Source organism: Vicia villosa, unplaced genomic scaffold (genome assembly GCF_029867415.1).
Source record: "Vicia villosa cultivar HV-30 ecotype Madison, WI unplaced genomic scaffold, Vvil1.0 ctg.000025F_1_1, whole genome shotgun sequence".
Classification (NCBI taxonomy): Eukaryota; Viridiplantae; Streptophyta; class Magnoliopsida; order Fabales; family Fabaceae; genus Vicia; species Vicia villosa.
In genome coordinates this window covers 819,097-845,589 of record NW_026704957.1, presented here as the reverse complement: position 1 = coordinate 845,589, position 26,493 = coordinate 819,097, and the positions used below count along the sequence as shown (strand labels likewise).

General features: G+C 34.7%; 2 protein-coding genes across 2 annotated transcripts; one reads left to right on the top strand and one right to left on the bottom strand.

Annotated features, from left to right (window-relative positions):
- Positions 1-1,817: 1,817 nt before the first annotated feature.
- On the top strand, positions 1,818-13,477 carry LOC131622175 (uncharacterized). Its single transcript, XM_058893205.1, has 2 exons — positions 1,818-1,866; positions 12,840-13,477. The coding sequence occupies exons 1-2, from the start codon at positions 1,818-1,820 to the stop codon at positions 13,475-13,477; spliced, it is 687 nt and encodes a 228-aa protein (XP_058749188.1).
- A 35-nt stretch (positions 13,478-13,512) lies between these two features.
- LOC131622174 (protein MAIN-LIKE 1-like) lies at positions 13,513-14,470 on the bottom strand. The gene is made up of 3 exons (XM_058893204.1): positions 14,282-14,470; positions 13,650-14,185; positions 13,513-13,534 (listed from the first exon to the last, which is right to left on the bottom strand). The coding sequence occupies exons 1-3, from the start codon at positions 14,468-14,470 to the stop codon at positions 13,513-13,515; spliced, it is 747 nt and encodes a 248-aa protein (XP_058749187.1).
- Between the last annotated feature and the right edge of the window lie 12,023 nt (positions 14,471-26,493).

Below are 26,493 nucleotides of genomic sequence, written 5' to 3'. Positions count from 1 at the left end.
TTACATAATATAATGAACAGTACGACAAATAAAATAAACGGTACACTATTTGAAAGCCACAGATACAACAAACTTTAAAAATGACGATTAATAATCCATGCTATGAACAACAGAAAATAGATGATCGGAAGTGTAACCATCGCAGGTCCGCATTTTTCAGGACTATGCAGACAGAAGAAGGACATGATCACCGTAAAAATAGTGATGACTATAAGAAAAAGTGTATCCATCCACTTTGCCATTTTTGCCGAGGAAGAAGAGAAAATAATTATGAGATAGAAGTTTGAGAAATTTGGGAGATGAGTGAAATTTGATGTGAGAATTTATGGAAAAAATGAGGAGTATTTATAGAGTGAAAAGAGAGAGATAGAGTCGTTGGGAGTGGAGTGTTACCGTTTTGAATAGTAGTAGGGTTTGAAAAAAAGTATGGTAGGTTTTGAAAAGAAAAGGGGTGTAGAATAAAGCTAGGATTTGAAAAGAAAGAAAGAGATTTAAAAAAAAAATAATATAGTATAAAAATAAAAATTAGTGGGAAATAAAACCAATAATAATTTAATTGTTACCAGTATAATCTGAAACCCGGACTCCGCGCCTGCAAATTTTAATTCTGTACCAACTGCGTCAGCATTATTTATCTGAAAATAAATCTCAAATAAACAGTGTATGAAGTGATAAACAGTATTTGGCGTTTATGTAAGAATAAATTTAACAGCGAACCAAAATACTGTATAAAAAATTCTAAAAATTGAGTATTTATAAAATCAGGATATTTATGAAATAAAAATCCAAGATTGTATAAAACTCCAAATTTTTAGACAGAAGTCTGTTGATTTCTCTCTTTTTTTTTAAAAAACGCAGGCAAATTTTGGGGTATAACAATAATGATCATAACACTTAGAAAATGATGGGATCTCATAGGTCAAAAATTGGGGTGCAACACACGCTACAAAGAACTTCCAAACTCTGATGATTGAAGTTACATCTACACCAACGCTAAAGACTCTGATATTCAAACGTCATTTTAATAGTCTGAGTCCAGAAGCAAGTACAAGATGAAAAAGCTACAACGTCAAATCTGTCTGACAAAGGAACATTAGAAGCTAGAAAAGGCAAAGTCAGCAAGAGCAGTTGAAACAAGGCTCGAGGTAGTTGACAAAAGAGTGAAACATTAAATGCAGCAGTGTACTATTCACGTAAAGCATTTAATGTTGTTCAACGGTCACATTTCTCACTGCCATATAAAAGAGAAGCTCTGGTTGTTGAAAACGTTACAACACACATACGCTAAGAGAGAACTTATGCTGCCAAAATTGGTTCATAACGTTATTACACAAACAGCAAAGAATTTTCATCTTCAACCTCACAAATCTTGTAATATCTTAGTGAGTGTTAGAACTTAAACTTGAGAGAAAAATCACTTGGTGATTATAGCTTATTTAGAAGCACATTAAACTCTTGTAATATTGTTTACTAATTTTTGTAAAAGGAATTCCTAGAGTGATCAAGTTGTGATCTGTATACTCTAGTAGACTTAGAATATGTCTAAGTGGAAAACCATTGTAATCAAGGTTGATTAGTGGATTAAATCCTCAGCTGAGGTAAATCACTTTGTAAGGGGTGGACTGGAGATAGTTTGATTAACAACGAACCAGGATAAAAATAACTGTGTGGTTATTTTATCTGCCATTTTTATAAACAACCCTTATTCAATCCCCCTTTCTAAGTGTTTTTCACTCCTTAAATTGGCATCAGAGCGCCGGTTCTAGGTGCAAACACTTAACAGTGTTAGAGAAAAGATTTAGGAAGAAAAACACGCTATGGCTACTCCTACTCCACCACCAACTAATACTGAACAAAGCAACAATGGTAACTCTAGCTTTAATGGATTCAATAGACCACCAGTCTTTGATGGTGAGAACTTTGAATATTGGAAAGATAGGCTTGAAAGTTACTTTCTATGTCAAGATGGTGATTTATGGGATTTAGTGTTGGATGGTTACACACATTCAGTAACTACCCGTGGAGTCAAGATTACTAGACAGGCTATGAGTGATGAGCAAAAGAAAGAGTTCACAAATCCCCACAAAGCAAGGACTATATTGTTAAATCCCATTTCACATGCTGAGTATGAGAAGATCACAAACAGAGAAACTGCTCATGATATTTTTTAATCTCTGAAGATGACTCATGAAGGAAATGCACAAGTCAACGAGACAAAAGCTCTGGCTTTTATCCAGAAGTATGAAGCTTTCAGAATGGAAGATGATGAAAATATTGAAGCAATGTTTTCCAGATTCCAAACTCTGACTGCTGGGTTGAGATTTCTTGACAAGGGATACACAAAAGCTGATCACGTTAAGAAGATAATCAGAAATCTACCCAGAAGATGGGGACTAATGGTTACAGCATTCAAGATTGCAAAGAATTTGAATGAAGTATCTCTTGAGGAGCTTATAAGTGCTCTAAGGAGTCATGAGATTGAGCTTGATGCAAATGAGCCTCAGAAGAAATGTAAGTATATTACTTTAAAATCTAAAAATAAACATTGTGCTAACGCTTTTCAGGCAGAAGAATAAGGATCTGAAAAATCAGATTCAGAAGAAGAAGATGAATTGTCTCTCATATCCAAAAGGGTGAATCAACTCTGGAAGAGCAAGCAGAGAAGATTCAAAAACTTCAAGAAACCTACAAAGGGAGAATCTTCTGAACACAGAAGATCTGGCAAGAAGAAGGTAGTGTGCTATGAATGCAAAGAACCTGGACACTTCAAGAATGAATGTTCTAAGCTTCAGAGGGAAAATCCCAGAAAGAAGTTTGAAAAGAAGAAAGGCATGATGGCTACATAGGATGACTCTGATTCATCTGATCAAGAGTCGGACTCTGAAGATGAGCAAGCCAACATAGCACTCATGGAAACAGTTGATGCTGAAGAAGAATCTACTTCTGATTCAGACTCTGAAGAGGTATTTTCTGAACTCACTAGAGAAGACTTAGTTTCTAGCTTATCAGAACTTCTGGAAGTCAAGAGTAAACTTAGTCTCAAATACAAAAAGCTCAAAAATATTTTTGCATCTAAAACTAAGAGATTAGAAATAGAAAACTCTGGACTAAAAGAAAAGGTTTTAAAATTAACTAAAGAAGTTGTATCTTTGAAAACATCTTCAAGTTTAGACACGTCTATTCCAAGCAATAACAATATTCTGAAAGAATATGACTTAAGCTTCAGAAATTTCTTATCTAGAGGTATAGGCAGAAGTCAGCTAGCCTCTATGATTTATGGGGTTAGTGGAAACAAAAGGATAGGTATAGGTTTTGAAGGAGAAATCCCATATAAACTAGAACCTATTGATAAAATGGTCATTGAATACAAACCATTGTATGAACAGTTTAAGTATGGTCATTCTCATGATATCAAACACACATCACACTCTAATAGTTTCCATTTCACACACTCAAAGAAACATGTTGTTGCACATTCTGGAAAAACTTATGTAAAATCTCAGTTCAATCAGAACATGAGAAAGACTAACCCCAAAGGACCCAAAAGAATGTGGGTACCTATGGATAAGATAATTCCCGTTGCAGATCTCTTTCAAAGCACTAAAGACAAACATGTCATGGTACCTGGACTCTGGGCGCTCACGTCACATGACGGGAAGAAGGTCTATGTTCCAAAGTCTGGAAGTTAGATATGCAGGAGAAGTGAAGTTTGGAGGGAACCAAAAGGGAAAAATCATAGGCTCTGGAACCATATGTATTGGTAATTCTCCCTCTATAACTAATGTTCTTTTAGTAGATGGATTAGCTCATAATTTATTGTCCATAAGTCAATTAAGTGACAGTGGTTATGACATAATCTTTAATCAAAAGTCCTGTAGAGCTGTTAGTCAAAAGGATGGCTCAATCCTATTTACAGGCAAAAGAAAGAACAACATTTATAAGATTGATCTTTCAGATCTTAAGAACCAACAGGTTACTTGTCTTCTATCTATTAACGAAGAGCAGTGGGTCTGGCACAGAAGATTGGGTCATGTTAGTATGAGAAAAAATTCTCAGATTAACAAACTCAATCTGGTCAGAGGACTCCCCAATCTGAAATATAAATCAGATGCTCTTTGTGAAGCATGTCAAAAAGGAAAGTTTTCAAAACCTGCGTTTAAGTCTAAGAATGTTGTTTCTTCTTCTAGGCCTTTAGAACTTCTGCACATTGATCTGTTTGGCCCAGTCAAAACAGCATCAATCAGAGGCAAGAAATATGGATTGGTCATTGTAGATGACTACAGCAGATGGAAATGGGTAAATTTCTTAAAACACAAGGATGAGTCACATTCTGTATTCTTTGACTTCTGTAATCAAATTCAATCTGAAAAGGAATGTAGAATCATAAAAGTCAGAAGTGATCATGGTGGTGAATTTGAGAACAGATTCTTTGAAATTTATTTCAAAGAAAATGGTATTGCCCATGATTTCTCTTGTCCTAGAACTCCACAACAAAATGGAGTTGTAGAACGAAAGAATAGGACTCTCTAAGAAATGGCCAATACCATGATCAATGAGACTAATATGGCTAAGCATTTCTGGACAGAAGCAATTAACACATCATGTTATATTAAGAATAGAATCTCCATTAGGCTTATTCTAAATAAGAATCCTTATGAATTGTGGAAGAACATAAAACCCAACATTTCATATTTCCATCCATTTGGATGTGTTTGTTATATTCTGAATACTAAGGATCATCTGAACAAGTTTGATTCCAAAGCTCAGAAGTGTTTCCTTCTTTGATGATAAGCTTGGCATTGAAAAGCCAAAACAGAATGAGAATTTTGCAGATATAGACATTTCTGATCCAGATCATGAAGAGCCCAGAGGAAAGGAAGTGTCAGAAGATCAAGTTGCAGCTTCTTTAGAGAATCTCAGAATATCTGAAAAGCCAACACTCAGAAGATCTTCAAGAATCAACTCTGCTCATCCAAAAGATGTTATAATTGGAAAGAAGGATGATCCCATTAGAACAAAATCATTTCTAAAGAACAACGCAGAATGTCAATTTGGTTTAGTGTCTTTGATTGAGCCAACTTCTGTTGATAAAGCTCTGGAAGATGCTGACTGAATTATTGCTATGAAAGAAGAGTTAAATCAGTTTACCAGGAATGATGTTTGGGATATGGTACCAAGACCTAAAAGATTCAATATTATTGGAACGAAATGGGTATTCAGAAACAAGCTGAATGAGAAAGGTGAAGTAATCAGAAACAAAGCCAGACTGGTTGCTCATGGCTATAGTCAACAATAAGGTATTGACTACACTGAAACCTTTGCACCAGTGGCCAGGTTAGAATCTATTAGATTGTTAATTTCTTTTGCCACTCAGAATAACATCACTCTCTATCAGATGGATGTTAAGAGTGCCTTTTTAAATGGTTATATAGATGAAAAAGTCTATGTTCACCAACCTCCTGGTTTTGAAGACTATAAGTCTCCAAAACATGTTTTTAAACTAAATAAATCATTATACGGCTTGAAGCAAGCTCCTAGAGCTTGGTATGAAAGATTAAGTTCTTTCCTTCTGGATAATGGGTTCACAAGAGGAAAAGTAGACACAACTCTCTTTTGTAAAACCTGTAAAAATGATATTTTAAGTCGTCAAATTTATGTTGATGATATTATTTTTGGAACATCTAATGCTACACTTGGAAAGGAATTTGCTAAGTCTATGCAGGTAGAATTTGAGATGAGCATGATGGGAGAACTCAAATATTTCCTATGCATTCAGATCAACCAAACCTCTGAAGGAACCTATGTTCATCAGACTAAGTATGTCAAAGAACTTCTGAAGAAGTTCAGACTATCTGAAAGTAAAGAAGAAAAAACTCCAATGCATCCAACTTGCATTTTAGGTAAGGATGAAGTAAGCAAGAAGGTAGATCAGAAGATCTACAGAGGTATGATAGGATCTCTTCTCTATATGACTGCTTCTAGACCTGATATTCTATTCAGTGTTTGCTTGTGTGCTAGATTCCAATCAGATCCTAGAGAATCTCTGTAACGCCCGGAAATTCGATTATTCGCTTAATCTAGACGTTCGGAGTGTTTGGTGAAGTTTTCATATTTTGAGACGATTTAGTCGGTATTAGTTCGGGATAGCGGATTGATATTTAATCAAGAGTTTTGATATTTTCAGTATTAGAAATATTATTGGAATAATATTTAAAGTTTTGAGAATTTTCTGTGTAATTAAGATTAGACCGGAAATATGATATATTGGTCGAATTTGGATTGTCGGTGTTATTTTAAGAAGCGTATTTGAATTTATTAAGTTAAAAGTCAGATTTTAGTCGGACGGTCGAAGAATAATATTATTTACAATTCAGAATTTATTATATTGTTGAAATATTAAAAGTGATGTATTGATTATTTCGGGTTATTTATGTTATTGGGCCTAATTTGGTTTAGGAAAATTGTGCTAAAGACTAAGCCCATTGGGAAATATTAAATAGGGTTTTAGAGATTGAGAAGAGGAGTGTTTTCATTTGGGGAAAAATAAGAGTAGAAGAGAAGGAGGTTATGTCTTGAAGGAGAGACTAGAAGCTTAGAGATTTCAATCCATGGTGCCCAATCGGAAGTGCAATCGGAGACCCGTCAAGTGCTTCGAATTGAATAAGGTAAGGGTGGAGTTCTCTTACTATAATGGGGCTTATGAACAATTGTATGTGGGAATTGAGTGTGTAGATTTATTGCATTATCGATGGTTGCTAAATAAAAAATAAAAAGAGAATTTGTTTAAGAAAAATTTGGAAATTGAGTTGTTCTGTTAACATATATATATATATATATATATATATATATATATATATATATATATATATATATATATATATATATATATATATATATATATATATATATATATATATATATATATATATATATATATATATATATATATATATATATATATATATGCAGTGTAGTGACATCGGCGAAGTGTAGTTCCGTTCGGCAAACCCAATTAGCTTGGATTTCCTTTTTTATTCTTTCTGTTTCAATGTGTGATGTATGATATTTCATTTTGGTGTGGTGTTGTCTTTTGTTTTGTTCTGGTGTTTACTGTTTCATATACTATTGATTCATATACATATAAGTTAATGGCATAAAATTGGAAAGGATGCACCTAGTTTATGCTTAACAGATTCATTTCATTGCTGTCTTCAGTGTGTGTTACCTGTTTATTCCACGCCTACTCACTGTTAATTAAGAAGTGATATATCATGGTGTGATACAAATTGAAATGTAACTATAATATATATATATATATATATATATATATATATATATATATATATATATATATATATATATATATATATATATATATATATATATATATATATATATATATATATATATATATATATATATATATATATATATATATATATATATGGGAGCATATCAAGTGAAAACATTTTATAGTGAGTGATGAGAGGAAGAAATATCAATCATTGGATTCATCAAGAGAGAGAAATTAATTGTCACATTAAATTCTTAACATTATCTCTCTTGATGAATCCAATAATTGATATTTCTTCCTCTCATCTCTCATTATAAAATGCTCACTTGATATGCTCATATATATATATATATATATATATATATATATATATATATATATATATATATATATATATATATATATATATATATATATATATATATATATATATATATATATATATATATATATATATATATATTGGTATCATATTAATGGAAACAGCAAGATATGGAGTGATAAACATTAAGTTATAGAACTAATAAAACAGTCCTGTTTGATTGAAATAGTCGAATTAAGCGGTATAATTAATTGTCTTGAAGTTGACAAAAATTGACGTGGTAGCTAAGCTTAATTAGTACATTAACGTGGTGGTGTTCTTTTGTCAAAATTGTAATATTAATCGGTCGATTAAATTAATAGTTGGATTAATTTTTAATAAGCCTATTTAATTGGAATAAACTTGAACTTAGATTAACTATTCGGTTTATCGGTAAATTACGATATCTTGAGTATTTAATCGAATGAATCAAATAACCGGTAAAGAATAGAATTGTATCCGAATTAACCGATTGAGTTGTGTTTTTGGTGACTTGGAGGTATAACCCGAAAATCCGTAATGTCGTGAATATTAAGAATTTAACCGGAAATTAGATAAGCGGTAGTGACACGGGATTATATCTGATTAATTAGAGATTATTAGGTGAATAATTTTGGTCAGTTGATAGTGGATTAGTGAGTTAATTAATCGACTAATTTATAGAGAATTATAAGACTAATTTGACTTGGCTTAATGTGTCAATTTGTTGTGATGATTTTGTCGGTATATGAAGTTATATGTTTGTGGTGTTACGCCGAAACATGATGATGTTGTGATGATTTTGTAGGTATATGAAGTTATATGATTTGCGATGATGTGTCAAAACATGACGATGTTTGTGGTGATTGGTAATACGTGATGTTGTATATATTTGTGATGATAATATTGTGACTAAGTGAAGATGAAATATTATGGTGACGTGAATTACCTCGTATAATGGTAATTGATTGTGATATAGGCTTATGCCTCGTGACGATATGTGATTGTGATGAGTATGTTGTGTTGTCTTGTTTGTCGAGTCACATTGCATATGCATACTCTGTGATGACCTGGACTGGAAAATTAGTGACGAAGGCTTATGCCTTATGCCTCAGATTCGGGCAATTGGTGACGGGGTCTGAAGCTCTGATTGGTACCACATGCATATACATGAGTTGTGTCCCATGTGTCTTATGTGATTCATAGTTGTGACGTTTTGTGACTATATCGTGATTGTATTTCGTGACTTGTTAAATGATGGAAGAGTGTGAAGAAGTAAATTGATGATTTTATGATTAGTATGATGATATTAATATTTGTGAATGCGATTAACTGAATATGTCTGGTGTGACTTATATGTGATGTTTTGTGTTTAGATGTATATGTGATTTTTTTGAGTTTAGATGTTTATGTAATGTTTTATGACTAGATGTATGACTTATATGCTATGACGTTTTGGGATTAGAATTGTGATTTATACTTGTGATGTATCATGACTTGGCTTACAAAGTAAATGAATGAGATATATACTTGATGTGAATATGAAGTGTCGTGACTTGTGGTGTGATGAAAAGTACGTGAGATTTCTGAGTTGGTGAAAGTATGAAGTGTATGGCGATATTAATACTTGTGATGTGATAACTATATATGCCTGGATCCTAATATACAATTTATCATGCGCTCACTTATATGATTTGATATCTCACCCTTTTCTTATTCGCTGTTGCCTTTATATTGGTAACGTGCAGGTGTTCGAGTATGAAGATTTAGTTGTTATTAATCGAGTAGATTGTCGCTCTGATACGTAGCACTCGAGTAGGTTGTCGCTCTGATATCTCACCCTTTTCTTATTCGCCGTTGCCTTTTTATTTAGTTGTGAAAGTGTTGATTTTTTGTATGAAAAATGTTGATGTATGTGTGGAAATTTTCTTTGTAAAAAGGTGAAAAGTGTGTATTTTGTAGTGAGAATGTGAATTTTTGAATAATGGATCCTCCAAAAGTGTGGGAATTGAGGCCTATTTATAGATCGATTCTAGGGTCTGCAATTAAATCTGATCCATCAATTTTAGGTAAGATTTTTAGAGATTGAGATTTGATTCAAGTCCTGGTGAACTAGACTATAATTCTTGAAGGAAGTGTGACTAGGTGCCAGATTTAATATGGAGAGAGTGTGATTTGGCAGAATATATATTTTTTTTGGATTTTTTCTATTTAGTGCATAAAAATAAAGATTTAAAAATAAAATAAAATTTTAAAAATATCCCTAAATAAAAAAACGAAAAAAATAAAAAATAAATAATCAAAAAATGATTTTTTTAATCATTTTTTAATGAAAACACGCAAAAAAATAAATAAAATACAAAAAGTAGTGCAATGGGACTTAAACTTGTAACCTTATGGTTAAATTCCTTATACCTGCTCCTTTACCAATTGTGCTATCTCTTTTATTCGAAATAAGAAAGCACTTGAAAACATATGAAGGGTGGGCAAATTTTAGGTTAAACAGCTGCCCCTTTTTAATTACCCTTCGCCTCGAGAGTGCGACAGATGAAGTTTTAGCACGTCCGTGGTGGAGGATAATTAAATATTGGAAGACCCTTAATTAATCCTCTAAAAGAAAACAATTTGTGTGAAGGAATATCTTGCTAAGGATATGCGGGCAAGCACCCATCCATAGCTTAATGTAGTACTTTTAAGTCTTGATTTTGTCTTGATAAGTTTTGGAGTGAAGTGGGTCCCCCACTTAGATATAGTGAGGACGCGCCAAAGAGAGTGAGATGGATAAGTGTCATAGAGTTTGAAGTGTTCTGGACGGACCAGAGATGATTGAAGTGATTTTGGACGAGGTCAAAGAAAATGGAAATATTTTGGATGAACTAGATATAATGGAGAGATTCCGGACGGAATAGATATGATCGAATATTTGGAAATACCCGACTTCAACCAATGGGTTGATGTAGGTCAATGAGAATAAGAGATCTTCCTCAACCAAATGGTTGATTTGGATTTACAAAACATAAAATAATCGACCTCAATCAATAGATTAATGACGGTCAGTTGACAAACAAGTTTGTCCCCAACCGATGGGTTGATTCAGATCCACGTAAAAATATCTAACTTCGACCAATGGGTCAAAAAAATGTCTTCAACCAAATGGGTTGACTAACTTTGACTAGTGTGTCAATGAAAAACTGTCTTCAACCAATGGGTTGACTGACTTCAACCAATGAGTCAATGAAAACATATCTTCAACCAATGGGATGATTGACTATGACCAATGGGTCAATGAAAAACTGTCTTAAACCAATCGGTTGACTGACTTCAACCAATGGGTCAGTGAAAAATTGTCTTCAACCAACAAGTTGATTGACTTCGACCAATGGGTTAATGAAAAATGTTTTCAACCAATTGGTTAATTAACTTCGACCAATGGGTCAACAAATGGTTTGATTGACTTCGATCAATGGATCAACAAAAAAATGTCTTCAACCGATGGGTTGTGTAATACGATGAACTGACTTTTTATATTTAAGCAAGCAATGTTGCGGTGAGCACGAGTCGCCACCGACTTTTATTTTATCCAATTTAAAGAAAGGCTAAAAGAACAGAAAAAAACCTTTTTGAAAGAGATTGAGTTTGGGGGGTAAATTATACAAAGGGAAGGTTTAAAGCACCCTTTGTATCCATGGTTATCCATGGGCTCTTAATTGCTTAGCTCACTTTAAAATGTTTGAAAATGTTTGCAGTGAATAGGAAAAGGATTTGAATAAGGACTTTAGCTTGTAAATAAGCGTGGCCTTTTTGAAGTTTTTTTGAAAAAAGGAGGTAGTTACCCTAAAATCACAAAAAGGTTCTTTTACCTTTTCAGGGCTATCCATACCATATGAGGGTAGGAAGTCCTTTTATTGGATGTAAAAGGGTCATCGAGGTTATCGTTCGCCATAAGACTGTCCCTTACCATAAAGAGGGCAGGTAGTCTAAGGGAAGGATATAATAGTCATTAATCTTTTTAGGCATCATGCGAGGATACCTTAGCAATAGGGACAAATCATCATTTACCGAGGAAACTTCGAGGGACAAACTTGATGATGAATGAACTGAGGGCAACATTTGCTTTAGGTATCCTCGGAATCGAGGGACTTGACTATTTTAAAGGCAAAAAATAACAAGGCTACAGTATAAGGCAAGGCAACAGTATAAGGCAACAGGCAACAAGAGGGATTACCCTAAAGGTGTGTGGGTGCAACAATCACGTGATTCAATTCAGATAATTATATTTTAATTAGTGACCTAAGTTAATTCAAGGCTTGCACTCCCTAAGATTACTAACCACGCAATTTAAAAAATACAGAAATTAAAGGCAGAATTTAAAAGTCCTACGCTATTACAACAAACACCTGTTGGCAGAAACATAAAGGCGTGGTGGAGGTCTATGGTGGAGCAGCGCGTTCTGGTCCTTTAGATATGGAATTAGCGAAATCCAGTGGAGGAGATTTGAGGATGAATTTGCGAATATCCACGAGAATAGATAAACAGCTCGAATGTACCTCGCAATAAACAAGAAAATGTTAGAAAAATAATATGGAATAATGAAAAAAATGGGAACCAAAAATTGATTAAATGAGAAATTATATTAAAAAAGAAATCATATTTTTTTTGGTATTTTTAATATAGAAAAATAAAGTTTAATTATTCTAAATTTTAACACACATTTTTGTATTTTTGATGTTAAACACAAATATTTAAAGGAAACTATATAAAACCAAATAATCAAATAAAATGGGCTGAAAACAGTAAATAAAAGAAAATTTTACTTCCTACCCCTACACTTGCCTTCCTACCCCTACAATTTTTTAAAAATGGCAATTTTACCCTCAAACACTAATAACCATTTTACCATTTTACTTTTTACCATTTTTTCAAAAAGTCAAAAAAATTTGAAATCTGCACCCCTACGCGCATCAAAAACGGAACACTTGAAGTAAGAGTTCCGGTTCACAAAGTTACAAACCGGAAGACTTTTGAAATCTGTTCCGGTTCTTTTTTTTTCCTCCCGGAAGACATTTCAAAGCTGTTCCGGTACTTCTAATGCCAAACCGGAACAGTTGGGGAAAGTGTTCCGGTGCACATGGTTACAAACCGGAACAGTTTGGAAATGTGTTCCGGAATGTTTTTTTTTTTTGATTTTTTGTAATTTTTTTTCAGGTATGGAAGTTCCGCTCCAAATTTGTCGAAAAAACGATACAGCTATAGATACCACTGATGCTTTCACAACTTCAGAGAGATTTGTCACACGGGAAGAAGTTATCCGTTGGGTTAAAGAGACTGGAATTAACAATAAAGTGACCGTTATTATCACGCGTTCAGACACCAAAACAGGCAAAAGAGGAAGAAGTAACAAAGTGATATTTGGGTGCGATAAAGGTGGAAAATATAAGGATAAAAGTGAGACTCAAAGTGCTACTAAGAGATGTGGATGTCCATTCAAAATCAGATCGACTCCGGCAAAAGATGGTTCTGGATGGAAGGTTGATGTAAAGTGTGGAGTTCATAATCATGGTTTACCAGATAGATTAGAAGGTCATTCATTTGTTGGTAGGTTGACAGCCGATGAGAAGCAGCATGTTGCTGATTTGACAAAGAGACATGTTCCGCCTAGACACATATTGATTTCCTTGCAAGAGCGAGATCCTGAGAACGTCACTCGGATCACGCAAATATACAAGCATAAAAGTGTGATTGAAGCGGAGATAAGAGGTCCAAGAAGTGAGATACAACATTTGTTTAAGCTTATAGAGGAGGCGAACTATGCTTATAGAGGATCACACAAATATATGAATTAACATACAATTAATTAAAAATAACTTAAATACCTGAATCAGAGTAGGATATCCACCGAGCTGCTTGCAACTAAACATAGATGCATCACCAAGGTGGCGATAAAGAGTGACCAGGGCAGCAGATGCCCAACTGTAGTGACTGAGCCCACGTAGGTCTCTAAATAGTGGCAAATACCGGGCCTCAACCAAAGTAAATGTCTTATCTGCAAAAATGGTAGAACCTACCAACATCATCAAATATGCCCTGGTCGCGAAGGTCCAACTACCAGCAGCACGGTACTCCACAAATCTGTCGTACAACCACTGCAGTGAGTAATAAGCTCCCCTGCATGAACGCACATGCTCAGCCATGGCACGTCTACCCACTCCCAATAACTCGCAGCCAAGATCAACCGCCACCTCCTCTGTGACGTGCTCATTAGGATACCAGAACATACCCCCAATAGGCAAATGCAGCAGGCAGGCAACATCATCCAAAGTAATCGTCATCTCACCAAATGGCATGTGAAATGACGATGTCTCAACATGCCACCTCTCCACAAATGCTGAGACGAGGTTAACATCTATCTTGGTCAGGCTAGTTCTCTGAAGAGAAGCCAGACCTGACTCACTCACAATAGCCTCCATCTCTGGTGGGAGGTTCATAGGCACTCTTTCCTGGAGCTTCGTCCCATGTCCTGCGACTTTAAGCTCCTTTTTAGGACCTCTTTCCTGAAAATTAATAAAGAAATCACATTAGATTATATAATAAAAAATTATTTTTAAAATAAATGAATTAATTTTACTTAATTAATTAATTTTACTTACATGTCCGTACCATAAACGGCGAGCAACATGGTCTTGGTAACGAACAAGTAAAGATAGATCTGATGGTCCACCAGGATATCCAACTGGCTGCGGTGGTGGCTGTGCTGGCTCTTGAGGTGGGTTTGAGGGACCAGCTTCGTCGCGGCGGCGGCGGGTATGTGGCCTCCCATCAGGTCCTAATGTACGCATTTTTCTAAAAAAAAAATTTAAAAAAAAAATTTAAAAAACACCAAACCGGAACAGTTCCAAAAAGGGTTCCGGTTTGTAAAGAAGCTAAACCGGAACAGTTCTCAAAAGGCTTTCGGTGGGGATGAAAACGAACCGGAACAGCTTTCAAAAGCGTTCCGGTATGCAAGGCAACAAACCAGAAGAGTCTTAAAATGGGTTCCGTTTTGAAATCGACTGCACCGGAACAGATTCCAAAAGCGTTCCGGGAAAAATTTTGCAAACCGAATGACTTACCAGATGTGTTCCGGTTTGGTGATTTTGTGAACCGGAAGAGTCTTCAGAAGGGTTCCGGAGAGTATTTCGTGGAGAGAAGAGAGAGTGTAAACCAACAAAGTGCAAACATCAAATCCAAAACAAAACAAAAATCATCTCCTTCTCAATCAATATACAAACTCTAAAATTCAAACATATGCCAAATCTAAAATGAATGGAGCAAACGGAAAAAGAAACAGAAGCTACCGAGGAAGTGTCAATCGCCGGTGTATCGATGGCGATGGAAAAAGTTCGGCCGGAGCTGCTTGATCAAAAGGTTGATGGAATTCCGAGTGATTGCGTGGCTTGCTGTTGCGATTCGTTCTTCTTCAAGTTTGAACGTATGGAGCTGATACGTTTGGTGAAGGATACGGTCTGCGTCGGTGTTCGGATGCGTTTGAAGCTGGTGTGGTTCAGATTCGGCGACTCATGGCAACGACAGTGATGACGTCGCGGTGGCTGCGGGGAGTTCGTTTGGTGATTCGAAAATCCTCTCGGTTTCAACTTCAGATTTGTTGATGTTGTTGTAATCCTTATCTGAAAACAAAGTAGAAACATGTAATAGTATTGTATTCAGTTCAGCATATTTATGAATGTTTGAAAGAAGGAACCATTGTGGATGACTCAAATTCACAAAGCTGATCGCAGAAGATGCGGTGTTGTATTGGACTTGACGGCGGTGCGGAGTCGATGGTATGGTTATGCTGACAGAGACGGATCCGTGAGGCTGAAGAGTTGTGCCGTCGGCGTTGTCTTGCTGTGGTTGTTGGCATCGAGCTGTGGTTCTGGGACTTGCTTCTTCTTCTTTTTTTATATTCCGTTTTCTTTGACAACCTGTATTAACAAACTCTTTGGCAATGTAAAAAAAAAATTGTTAGTATGAAAACAATTAATATTGTAGTTAGAAAGTTGATAATGGTGGTGATGATTATGTGATGTTGTTACAAGGAAACTCAGAGGTGTGTTTTTAATGAAAGAATGGCTTGACTTTGATGATGTTATTGTATTGGGAATTATGGTTGGTGTTTTGGGACGAAACAACCCAAATTGATAGAAGCGATCAACGTTAGTGAATGACTACTGTAAATAAAGAGAAAAAGAAAGGATTTTGTGGAATAAGGGTCAGTCGGTGAAGAGGTCTCAAAAGAGTTGTATTATGTAAGTGTAAATAGGGGTGATCGTATCCGAACCAATCCAAAAGGAAAACTGCAAACCGAACCAATTCAAATCGAAAACCGCAAAAACCGAATTTGGTTTGGATGGTTTTGGATGATTTTAGGGCCAAACTGCACGGTTCGGTTTGGTTTGCGGTTTTCATTTCACAAAACCGAACCAAACCGAACCGAACCGCATATTTAACTAAACTTTTGAATTTCTATAATTAATTTATTATATTTTCAATCCAATTGCAATATACACTCACGTCACGTGACTCACAATTCCTTCATTCTTCCTTCCTATTCAACATTTCAACTTCATTCTCTGATTTCTCTCTCACTCATTCTAGAGAAGCATTTGGTGTATATGTAGTACTTATAATATTTAGTCCTGAAGTTGTAATGTTGTATTAATATTTAGAACGGAAGTTATCTGATACTTGTATATGTAGTATGTAGTTTATTAGTTAGTATGTAGTTTATTAGTATGAAAAACTATATATAGTATGTAGTATGAATAACTGAAGTTATATTAGTAATTTAGTATGTAGTATATGTAAAATACATACTACTGTAAAATACATGATACACTTATATGGTAGTAATTTTGGTGTAAAATACTTATATGGAAGAATGAATTATTTTGGTGTAACTAGTATGAAAAACTTCTTTTTAATGATATTGTAATATATGTAATATATGTATGAAAGAATGAATTATTTTCCTTTTTTTATTTCAGTACATTTTTATTTTATGGTGTAAACCGCAGCCCACCAAACCGATCCTAACCGCATGGGTTTGGTTTGGATGACTTCTTAAAAATTAAGGGTTAGAGAGGTTTTTAGAGAAAATAAGGGTTAGTCCTTGGAGAAAATAGGTTAGGATTTTGTTAGTTTATATAAGAAAAATAAATTGGGTTAATTGAAAAGGAAAATAAATTAATTTGATCAATCAAGATAATCAAAAAAATCCATAATTCAATTAAATTGATTGTGATTTGTGTGACTATTTTAATCAATCAAATTAAACTATTTTTAAAAACTAAAAGAGGTGAACAAAAATCTTTTCAAATCTTATTTTTGTGATTTTTTGCCTATTTTTTTGAATATAAAGTGAATAAAGTGAAAAAAAAATATATTTTTTAAATAATAAATAAATAAATACGAAAATAATATTTAAATATTAAAAAAAACAATTTTTTTGAATAAAAAGTGAAATAAAGTTAGAAATAAATTCAAGAAGGAAAGATGTTAGCAGTGGGATTCGAACACGGGACCTCGCGCTATTGTACCTTTCACGCTTAAATTCTTACCAACTGTGCCAATTTATTTATTCGAAATAAAATGGAGTTCATAAATATATGAGGACAAATTTTGGGGTATGACAGGTTGAATGCCTTCGACCAACGGGTCGATGAAAAATTATCTTCAACCAATGGGTTGAAAGGCATGCCCCTGATTAACTGGTGCCCGTAGGTGTGACCCAGGCTAACCAATTCTTGGAATGAGTTTCCCCTAGTCAATAGGAACTTTAGATGATCTGCCCATGATTCTAAGAATTTTCTCCTCTGAAGTGGTAGGATCCACTAGGTGGCTTGCCCCTAGTTAGGAGCATCGTAAAAATAATGGCTCTTGATCATACCTTTGTTGAAACTTCCTCGATGCTAAGTATTCATTTGCGAGTAAAGTTGTTCCTTTTGAAAAGTAATTCTAACATAATGCTTATGCAAGTTTTAAAATCGAAAATTGCTTTGGAAACCAAATATGGTGCATACAATGGATGAGTACAGATGGAGATGTGAAAATATGGTAAGACAAAATTTTTTAACCATAACAAACATTAGGAGTCATTTTAACACAAATTTTGCTGAAAATTATTTCATAGTGAACCTATTTCAATTAGGTCTTTTGAGGGTTGTAACATAACTTGATTTGCGGTTTAAGAAACAAAGGATATAAGGCTCAAAAATTTAATTTTACCCTAACCCATTCTCCTTGATGATCTCTGGTCCTAAATTCAATTAACTTAGCGGACACTTTCAGTCTGGAAGAGAATTTTGGTAACCATGATGATGAAGATGAATATGATGTTTCAAGCACTGATGAAGTTCTTTGAGGTAGCATTCACAAGCTTGTTTCCATTTTTCTTTTTGTTTTTAAATCCCTATTTTTGCATGGACCCGTTCTTTTGAATTTCCGGTCCATCAGGATGCCCTAACTTTTGCCTAAGTCAACTTTTTTTTCAAATTTCTTTTTGTTTGACTTAGCGGGCTCTTTTTTGGAACAATTCTTGAGATTTTTTTCTTTTGGTTCATAAAGATTGTGACTGCCATGCTAAACATTGTGAGTCTTGTCTTTTCACGGCTTCATCGATGTTGGATGATGTGTGCAAGGAAGAGAATGTATTTTGAACCTCTTAGGTGGATAATCAGATGGACTAGTTCTCTTGCATTAGAATGTATCATCGAATTAATTGAAAGATTATCATGCCCCTGGTTAAGATTAATGGTTTTTTATAAATAGAAAGAACACCTACTTCAAGCTCAAAGAGGTTGACTATAGATTATCCCCTTATTTCTCCAGTGTTTGGGAAGTGAAAAATGCCTTACATCGTCAGCCAGGTCTTACTATTAAAAGCATACATCAATAAATTTTGTTGTTTTTATTTACATCATTCTCCCTCAAAATTTGTTAAAGGCAAAAATAAAAATAAAAAGGAAAAGAGTTTGATATTTATGGTAAGTGATGGAATTAAGAGTGAATAAGAATGGAAAACAACATGCATGCTCATTTTATTAAAATTACTAATTAAAGAGTACAACTTAAGAAACAAACAAAACTTAGTAACAAGGAAATTTCAAATGGGAATAAAAGGCCTAATGACCCTAAGGATGAACTTCCTTGACTTTTAACAGATGCTACTTGGCATTTTTTCACTTTTTTAGAGTAATGGGTTACCGTTCACAAAGGGGATTTCTCCTTCAAAAATTAACTATTTGTCGTTGATCAGGTCTTGGACTTTGTGTTTGAAATCCAAACAGTTTTCCAATATATGCCCCTGTAAACTTGGGTGATATTCACATCGAACATTCTCGTCAGAATTGGGAGAACATGAACGAAGATGAGGACCATGTGGTTGTAGATCCACAAATGATATTTTAAGCAGATGCTGAAGTAGCTGGCCATAAGGCACAGGAAGTGGGTCAAACCTTCTTGGGGTGGCTTTTGTCTTTTCTTCTGTTGGGCATACCTATTATATTGATAGGGTTGCGGCTCTTGCTGATACTTTTGTTGTTAACGTGGGGGAATCATCCATGGTTGTGGTGTATGAGGTGTTGGGTATGCATGTAGTTGGCACATCGAAGGGTTGCCTTCTTTCCTCAACAGTACTTGAATGACCAAGTTCATTTGAGTCTTCAAGTGGTTGACCTCCTCCTTTAACAGTTCATGGCCTCTCTTGAGTTCCTGGTTTCTTGGGACATTCTTTGCATTCTTGTGAGTATCAGGAAACTTGCTAGTATGGATAACAGTTGGATAAGGGCAAAGGTGGAAAGAGATATGAGTCTTATGCAAGTGCATGTTTGCGGATGTATGAAAATGCATGGGAATGCAAACAATTTTTTTTTTTTTATATTTTAAGGTATGCTAAAAGTTTTTATGGATATGCAATGCAATGCGGGTTTAGGATAATGACATTCTTAAGGAATCCTAAACAGGATTAGGGATAGTAACTGATGAGAATACCCCTAAGGACCTAGGGATTGTGACAAACAAAAGAAAACTCCTAAAGGCTTAAGGATTGTGACCGATGATAAGTGTCAAAATGTCGTTATTTTGAGTATATAATTGTGGCACTTATCAATTCTATTCTTTTGGTTTTTGTAATAAAATCCCAACTTTTATGTAAATATTCGTATTCTTGAGTTTTGATTCGTTTTGTATATCGTTTGATAGTTTTCCTTTATTTTATAGGTATTTATGCATATCGGAGTCTCGACGAATAAAGTGTCGAAGGCACGACTTCGATTTCGCAGTTTTGGAGCAATAAAATGAAAATCATGTAGAAGCTCGCTTAGCCACCTTCAAGCGCGCTTCCATAGGCTCAAAATAAGAATGAGAAGAATCATCAATTTGGTTTCCATTTAGTAATTTTTAGATAGAGCATTGAATAAGCTTTCCAACGCTTCAAATTGGGCGCAATTTGGAGTTACGGTTCTCAAGTTATGGCGAAAACAAAATTTGATTTTTTCTGCTACTCGCTTAGCGAGCTAAGCTCACTAAGCGAGATTTCCTGAGACAGCAGCTCCTTAAAAGGGAAAAAATCACATTTTTTAGGTTATGTTTTGGGCTATTTGTTCCCAACTCATCAAACTATCATTTTTAGGTTAGATTAGGTTAGAAAACAACTATGGAGCTTGCATTAGGATGAGTGGAGGTGGATTGTTCATCAATTGGAGCTGACAAACCGAGAGATTTTCGATTCATTTATCTTCATATTTGTGTTTTCTCTTATAGTTGGGTTTTGTGTATGTATTTACTTTAAAATCATGTATATTTGTCGCCCATGGCGTTATATAAATCTTGCTTTATAAATCTGTGTTGATTGTTGTCTTCGATTTTTACTCTGTGCTCGGGATTTTGGTTTCTTTAGAGATAAACTTCTTGAATCCTTATCTAGGATGATTATCTGTTAGTTTTTGAACTCTAGATATTGATTTAGAGCTTACAATCACTTGTGTATCCGTTCTTAATGCTTTCGTGTTTGAGTGGCGTGCGAGAGATCGCTGACGCGAGAATATAGATGTTCTCGTGACTTTGCGTTAGAGATAACCTTGGTTGTGATTTGATATCGTAGGTCCTCTAGAGATGGACACTAATGTGAGAGATACATGATAACATAAACGAGTATCGTAGGTTAAGTATAACTGGTCGATAAATTTAAGTTTGTGAGAAGTAGATTGTATGCAAAGCTTGATAAATCTTATCTTTCCTAAGAATGAATTCTTTTGTGTTAATATTTACTTTTTCATTTTTACACTTTTGTTCATTCAAACCCGAGTTCGAAACCATATAAACCGTTGAATGGCATTCTACAACCATCTCTGGGGACACGATAATTCCCGGATAAATATTTCCAAATCTTTTGTTGCTTTCCGCTATGCCTGCTTCAACAACCGACATAAGGAAATCCCTGAGGGATTAGGGATTGTGACAAACATAAATAAATCCCTAAGGGCTTAGAGATAGTGACAGACACGAGGAATCCCTTGCGGGTTTAGGGATGACAGACAAAAGGAAACAATTACGGGCTTAGGTATTATGACACACAAAAGGAAACCCTTATGGGTTTAGGGATGACAGACAAAAGGAAACCCTTACTGGTTTAGGGATAAAAGACAAAACGAAACTCATGAAAATTTAGGGATGAAAGACAAAAGGGAAACTCTTGTGGGTTAGGGGATAAGAATACATTATTCGGGAAGGCTCCCTATGATAGGATGGTTCTAAGTTTTGTACTACCCAATTCCCCTCACATGTAGGCTATAGGATATTTGCATAAGGGGTCCTATAGTCATACACCATACCTAAAATTTCACCACGATTAAGGGTAGGGGTGTTCAAAATCAAACCGGCCCAATACAAAACCGCAAAATCAAACTGAACCAAATCAAAACCGCAAAAAACCGCATTTGGTTCGGATGTATTTGGACTATTTTTTTAACAAAACTGAGCGGTTCGTTTTGTGGTTTGTAATTTACAAACCGAGCCAAACCGCATTACGTTACAACCAAAATTCACTTAACCCACATCCAACCCAAACTCAAATCTATTATGCCCTAGTCTTACTATTATGATAATTTTTCCTTTCTCACACTAAAGTTTTTAGTTTAAGTCTTCTCAAATCTCACCTAACGGTATCATGCCTTTTTCTCATATTCTTTTCCAAGTACATATCACCTCTTCTTCTCCAGTCTCTCATCTCTTAAATTCTTTCTTTTTCATCTTATTATTTTTATTTTACTATTCTCTCTTCCAATTACGTTTTTAATGCTCCTCTTATTCTCTAATATCTCATTTCTTTTTCATCTTCTCTAATCTTTCACTCCTCTTTTTTTCTTTTTCATTACAATGTTTTTTATATTGTTTTATGATACTATTTTATGTTTTTTATTCCACTTTTATCTAATCTTATTTACGTATATTAAATGGAAAATTATTGTCAAAATATGATGAGTTTGTTGTTATTTTATAACGCATAAATGATTAAATACAAAGTTATGTTGTCATCTATAGATGTTGTATGACTTAATAATAAAAAAAATGAACCAACTGAACCAACCCAAACTACATTGGTTGCTTTGGTTCGATTTTATTAGTAAAAGCCAACCGAACCAAACTGAACTGCACACTTTTTTTCTTGCGGTTCGGATGATTTTTTACGTAAAAATCGTCCAAACCGCACCACGAACACCCCTAGTTAAGGGTCGGCCCTACCAAGGTGACCTTTTAGGATAAGCCTCATCTAGGTGGGATCTTAGTACCAACCCTTGAAACTTAGGTCTCGTAGATGTATAAGGTCACCATAGGTGAAACAAGTTAAAAATAAAGGTTCCCAGAGTCATGGATCACATCCAAATCGTCAGTAGAGTGAGAGGTTAGTCCTACCATGGAGATAATTTTATAACAAGATTTGTTCTGATCAATATTCTATGTTTTGATGATAACATTATATATGAATTTTGTATAAGACAATGTGGTACTCTAATCCTTTGCATTTTCCATTTCAGGAAATACATAAAGAGTATGCACAAATCAGCGCTCAGAAGCACTGACTCAGAAGGTTCTGGATGGCTACATCAGAACATGCTCTGGCAAGAAATCAGAAGATGGTTAAGCAGAATCAGAACATGAACTATGAAGCATCATAAAAACATGAAGTCAGAAGCAGAAGCACTGAAGTTCTGAATGGTATCACGCTCAAGCTCTTCAAAATCAAAAGACAAGAAAATGCTCTGCACCAAGCTGTTGACTCTAAAATTCAAACGTTGTTTTCTACAAATCTGAGTTCAGAAGCAAGTACAAGATGATAGGCTATTAAGTCTAATCTCTGACTGACAAAAGGAACGTTAGAAGCTACAAAAGGCAAAATCAGTAAAAGCAGCAAAAGCATGGCTCGAGGTAGTTGACAAAAGTGTGAAACATTAAATGCAACATTGTACTATTCACACAAAGCATTAAATGCAACCCAACGGTCATCTTCTCTCAACGCCTATAAATAGAAGTTCTGATCAGAAGCATCACAGAGAACACTTGTGCATAATACTGAAACGCTGTCAAAATCAAATCTCACGAAATTCATCTTCAACCTCACAAACTCTTGTAATATTTAGTGAGTGTTAAGCTTAGAACTTAAGGGAAATATCACTGTTGTGATTACAGCTTTATTAGAAGCAATCTTACTCTTGTAAACATTATTTTACATTGTTTGTAAAAGGTTCCTAGAGTGATCAAGTTGTGATCAATAGACTCTAGAAGACTTAGAAGTTTTCTAAGTGGTGAATTCCTAGAGTGATCAAGTTGTGATCTGTATACTCTAGAAGACTTAGAAGTTTTCTAAGTAGATAACCATTGTAATAAGTTGGATTAGTGGATTAAATACTCATTGAAGTAAGTCACTCTAACGGGGTGGACTGGAGTAGTTTCGTTAACAACGAACCAGGATAAAAATAATTGTGTTAATTGTTTTTATCTTACAAGTTTTTGAAGTCACTTATTCAAACCCCCCCTTTCTAAGTGTTTTTCTATCCTTCAGATAACTTTGAACAGACCTCCTCTGAGAGGAGGTAACTTTCAAGTGCTTTAGGATGGCCACCTCAAATTCAGATAAAGGAAGTTGCAGACCTATCTCAGTGAATAGACACTCATAAAAGGGAATTGAACATCCGACAAAGGAGCTGCATATCCTTCTTTCTAAGTCCACATGAAGAACTGAGCAATCTGATGGATATCAGACCAAAATGTCGGTCGCACTTATGGTTGCATCACTACTTAAAATAAATATGGTCCCCGCCATTTCTGCAACAACCTAGTTTTACTTAATTGCATCAGTCAGCATCATCAATGTCGCCCTTTTCAAGAAAGCTCGTCAACCTTAAAATACTCAACATGCTTAATCCAGAAGACCACATCAGGTCGACATATGTACTCCATATGGTCCTTGATTTTGGCATCACTGGGGTCTCTATTTTAGGTTCTACGAAAAATCTAAATGTAATCCTCAGCGCTTTCTCTCCTTAATTTAGCGTGTTAATGAGGTCATTAGTATAGAAATAGGACTATCACTTATTTTGATTAATGTACAAAAAAAAAAATTAAAGTTAAAAGCTTGGAGTGACGAGGTACCTGGTAAGACAATGCTGACGAAAAGCAAGTGAGCTAAGGAGAAATGGAAGCTTGAATAAGGAGCTGCAACTACTCTGAAAAATACTTGCAAGAAGGAAGATAGAGAAACACTAGTGAATGAAAACTGACATTCAAAGATTGCAAAAATTTTCCTCTACATTCCACATCCCATATATGCAAAAGTGAGCAGCGAACCAGATCAGCTATAAAGAGAAGTTACAAAATCAGCGGTTGAATTTTCCCTTGGAAATGTAAATAAACTAGATTGCACTCTAGTTCACTATAAGCACCGACATGCCCTAACTAGTCACTTCAATCCATATGTTAGAAAGAAGAAGCAAAATTTTTCAATGATAGACAGACATTTAAGGCACTTGTTCACCATTAATTTTCAACTAACTTTCAGTGTTTCCACTTCTAGTTCGAGGGAAACAACATTCTCAGAGGTCGGCCACGACTGCTAAAACTTCCCTAACTCAATAACACCCAACAAACCTTGGGGGAAACTGTTGGATATGTGACTTCACACACAAGATGGATGTTAAATTGCGTGGTTCAAAAAAATATGGTTTTGAAAAACTTTGCAGATAAAAACCATAGTTTAAAAACACTTTAAACATTAAGTTGCGGAAAATAAATTGAAGAATGTAAAATGCGGAAAGTAAAGAAAATTTAAGAAAAGAGAGAACACCAAGAATTATAAAGGTTCAGACAAAACAAAATGACATACTCGTCTCCCAAAAAATTGATCTTGAGAGTATCCAATAAACATTGAGAGCTTTCAGTAGGAAATACTCACGAACCATCTTATACAAGAAAATTGTCTAACTTACAACCAAACATTAAGACTAGGAATATAGAGGTTGATTCTTCTCTTCCAAATGGTAGATTAAGGCGATTATTTCTCTTTCCACCAAAGGTAGATCAAAGAAGTTAGTCTTCTTTCCACGAGAATCTTGGAGCAGTTAGTCTTCTAGCTTATAAACAAACTTTGCAAGCCTTTACCAAATGTTGAGCTCACGAATGTTAAACCTTGGTTTTACACTAGTTAACCAATAACCTAAGATATTTTAACACCAAGCTAATCTCGAACCTAATCCAAAATTTTACCGCGGGTTAAGCTTTAACCTAATATGGGTTTTACCACACACTAAATAAGAACCTAAAGAGATTTTAATGTGGGATGATCCTAAACCTAAACAAGGGATTGGTCACACATTCCTCAAACCAAAGTTTTTCACGGATTTAGCTTTTAACCCACAAATAATACCTAAATAGATATTATTCAACCAAGGTGTATAAAAAGGATTCCCTTGGTGAATTTTACAATTCTACACTTTCAAAATTACAACTTATCCTCACTCACAAAAGAACTTTATCGCTGAAGCATTTCGACTAAAATATTAGTTTGAGAAAGTAAAAGAAAATTTTTAGAGAGAGAATATGTGTGTGCATGTGTGAGAGAGAGAGAGTGTGTGTGTGTGTGTGTGTGTGTGTCAAAACACAGCTCTTGATGATTTGAAATGAAGGAAGAGACCTATATTTATATGCTAGAGGTTGGCTCAAAAAGAAAATTAAAATGAATACTTTTTAAGACCTTCCAATCGATTAACCCCTAATGCAAATCAATTAGATATTCAAAATATAATAAACTATAAATTCAAAATAGGAAAGAAAAGATATCTATTTAGAACTTAGCCAATCTAATCAATTAAGGTGTTGTCTTAATCGCTTAGGACTAAATTTTGAACTGAGCCAGTCAATTAGGTCAAAGTGTTAATTGATTGACAAAGTCAAAACTTTGCCCAAAACTATTTTGACAGCTCCCAATTCATCTGACACAACTTCAAGACATATTTTAAGATATTTTCTTGATAACAATCCGTTTGAAAAGATGTTTGTGTGTGTGTTCTTAAGCCATGTACTTTTAAGAGAGCTCCCTTATGCTTTACAAAGTATTCACTCATACTAATTAGCGTAGGGCTTTCTAGCACTTCCTTTAGTAGACACTTACTCGAGTTCCCTTTAGTTGAGGCTTGGGTTACATTCCATTTGATTGCCATCATCAAATATTCAAGTTCATGAAACCTTAATACTTATGTTTGCATCTTTGTCCGCTTAACTGCTTATACTCGACTTCTCAATGGAAATTAGTTGTCATTGTAACACCCTA

Excerpts from the sequence above, each read along its gene's own strand:
- LOC131622175 (XM_058893205.1), top strand. The coding sequence starts at position 1,818 with ATGGCTACTCCTACTCCACCACCAACTAATACTGAACAAAGCAACAAT. Across the intron at positions 1,867-12,839 it reads TACTGAACAAAGCAACAATG|GTATGGAAGTTCCGCTCCAA; the intron begins GTAACTCTAGCT and ends ATTTTTTTTCAG.
- LOC131622174 (XM_058893204.1), bottom strand. The coding sequence starts at position 14,470 with ATGCGTACATTAGGACCTGATGGGAGGCCACATACCCGCCGCCGCCGC. Across the intron at positions 14,186-14,281 it reads GCCGTTTATGGTACGGACAT|GAAAGAGGTCCTAAAAAGGA; the intron begins GTAAGTAAAATT and ends ATTAATTTTCAG. Across the intron at positions 13,535-13,649 it reads TTTACTTTGGTTGAGGCCCG|CTCGGTGGATATCCTACTCT; the intron begins GTATTTGCCACT and ends AGTTGCAAGCAG.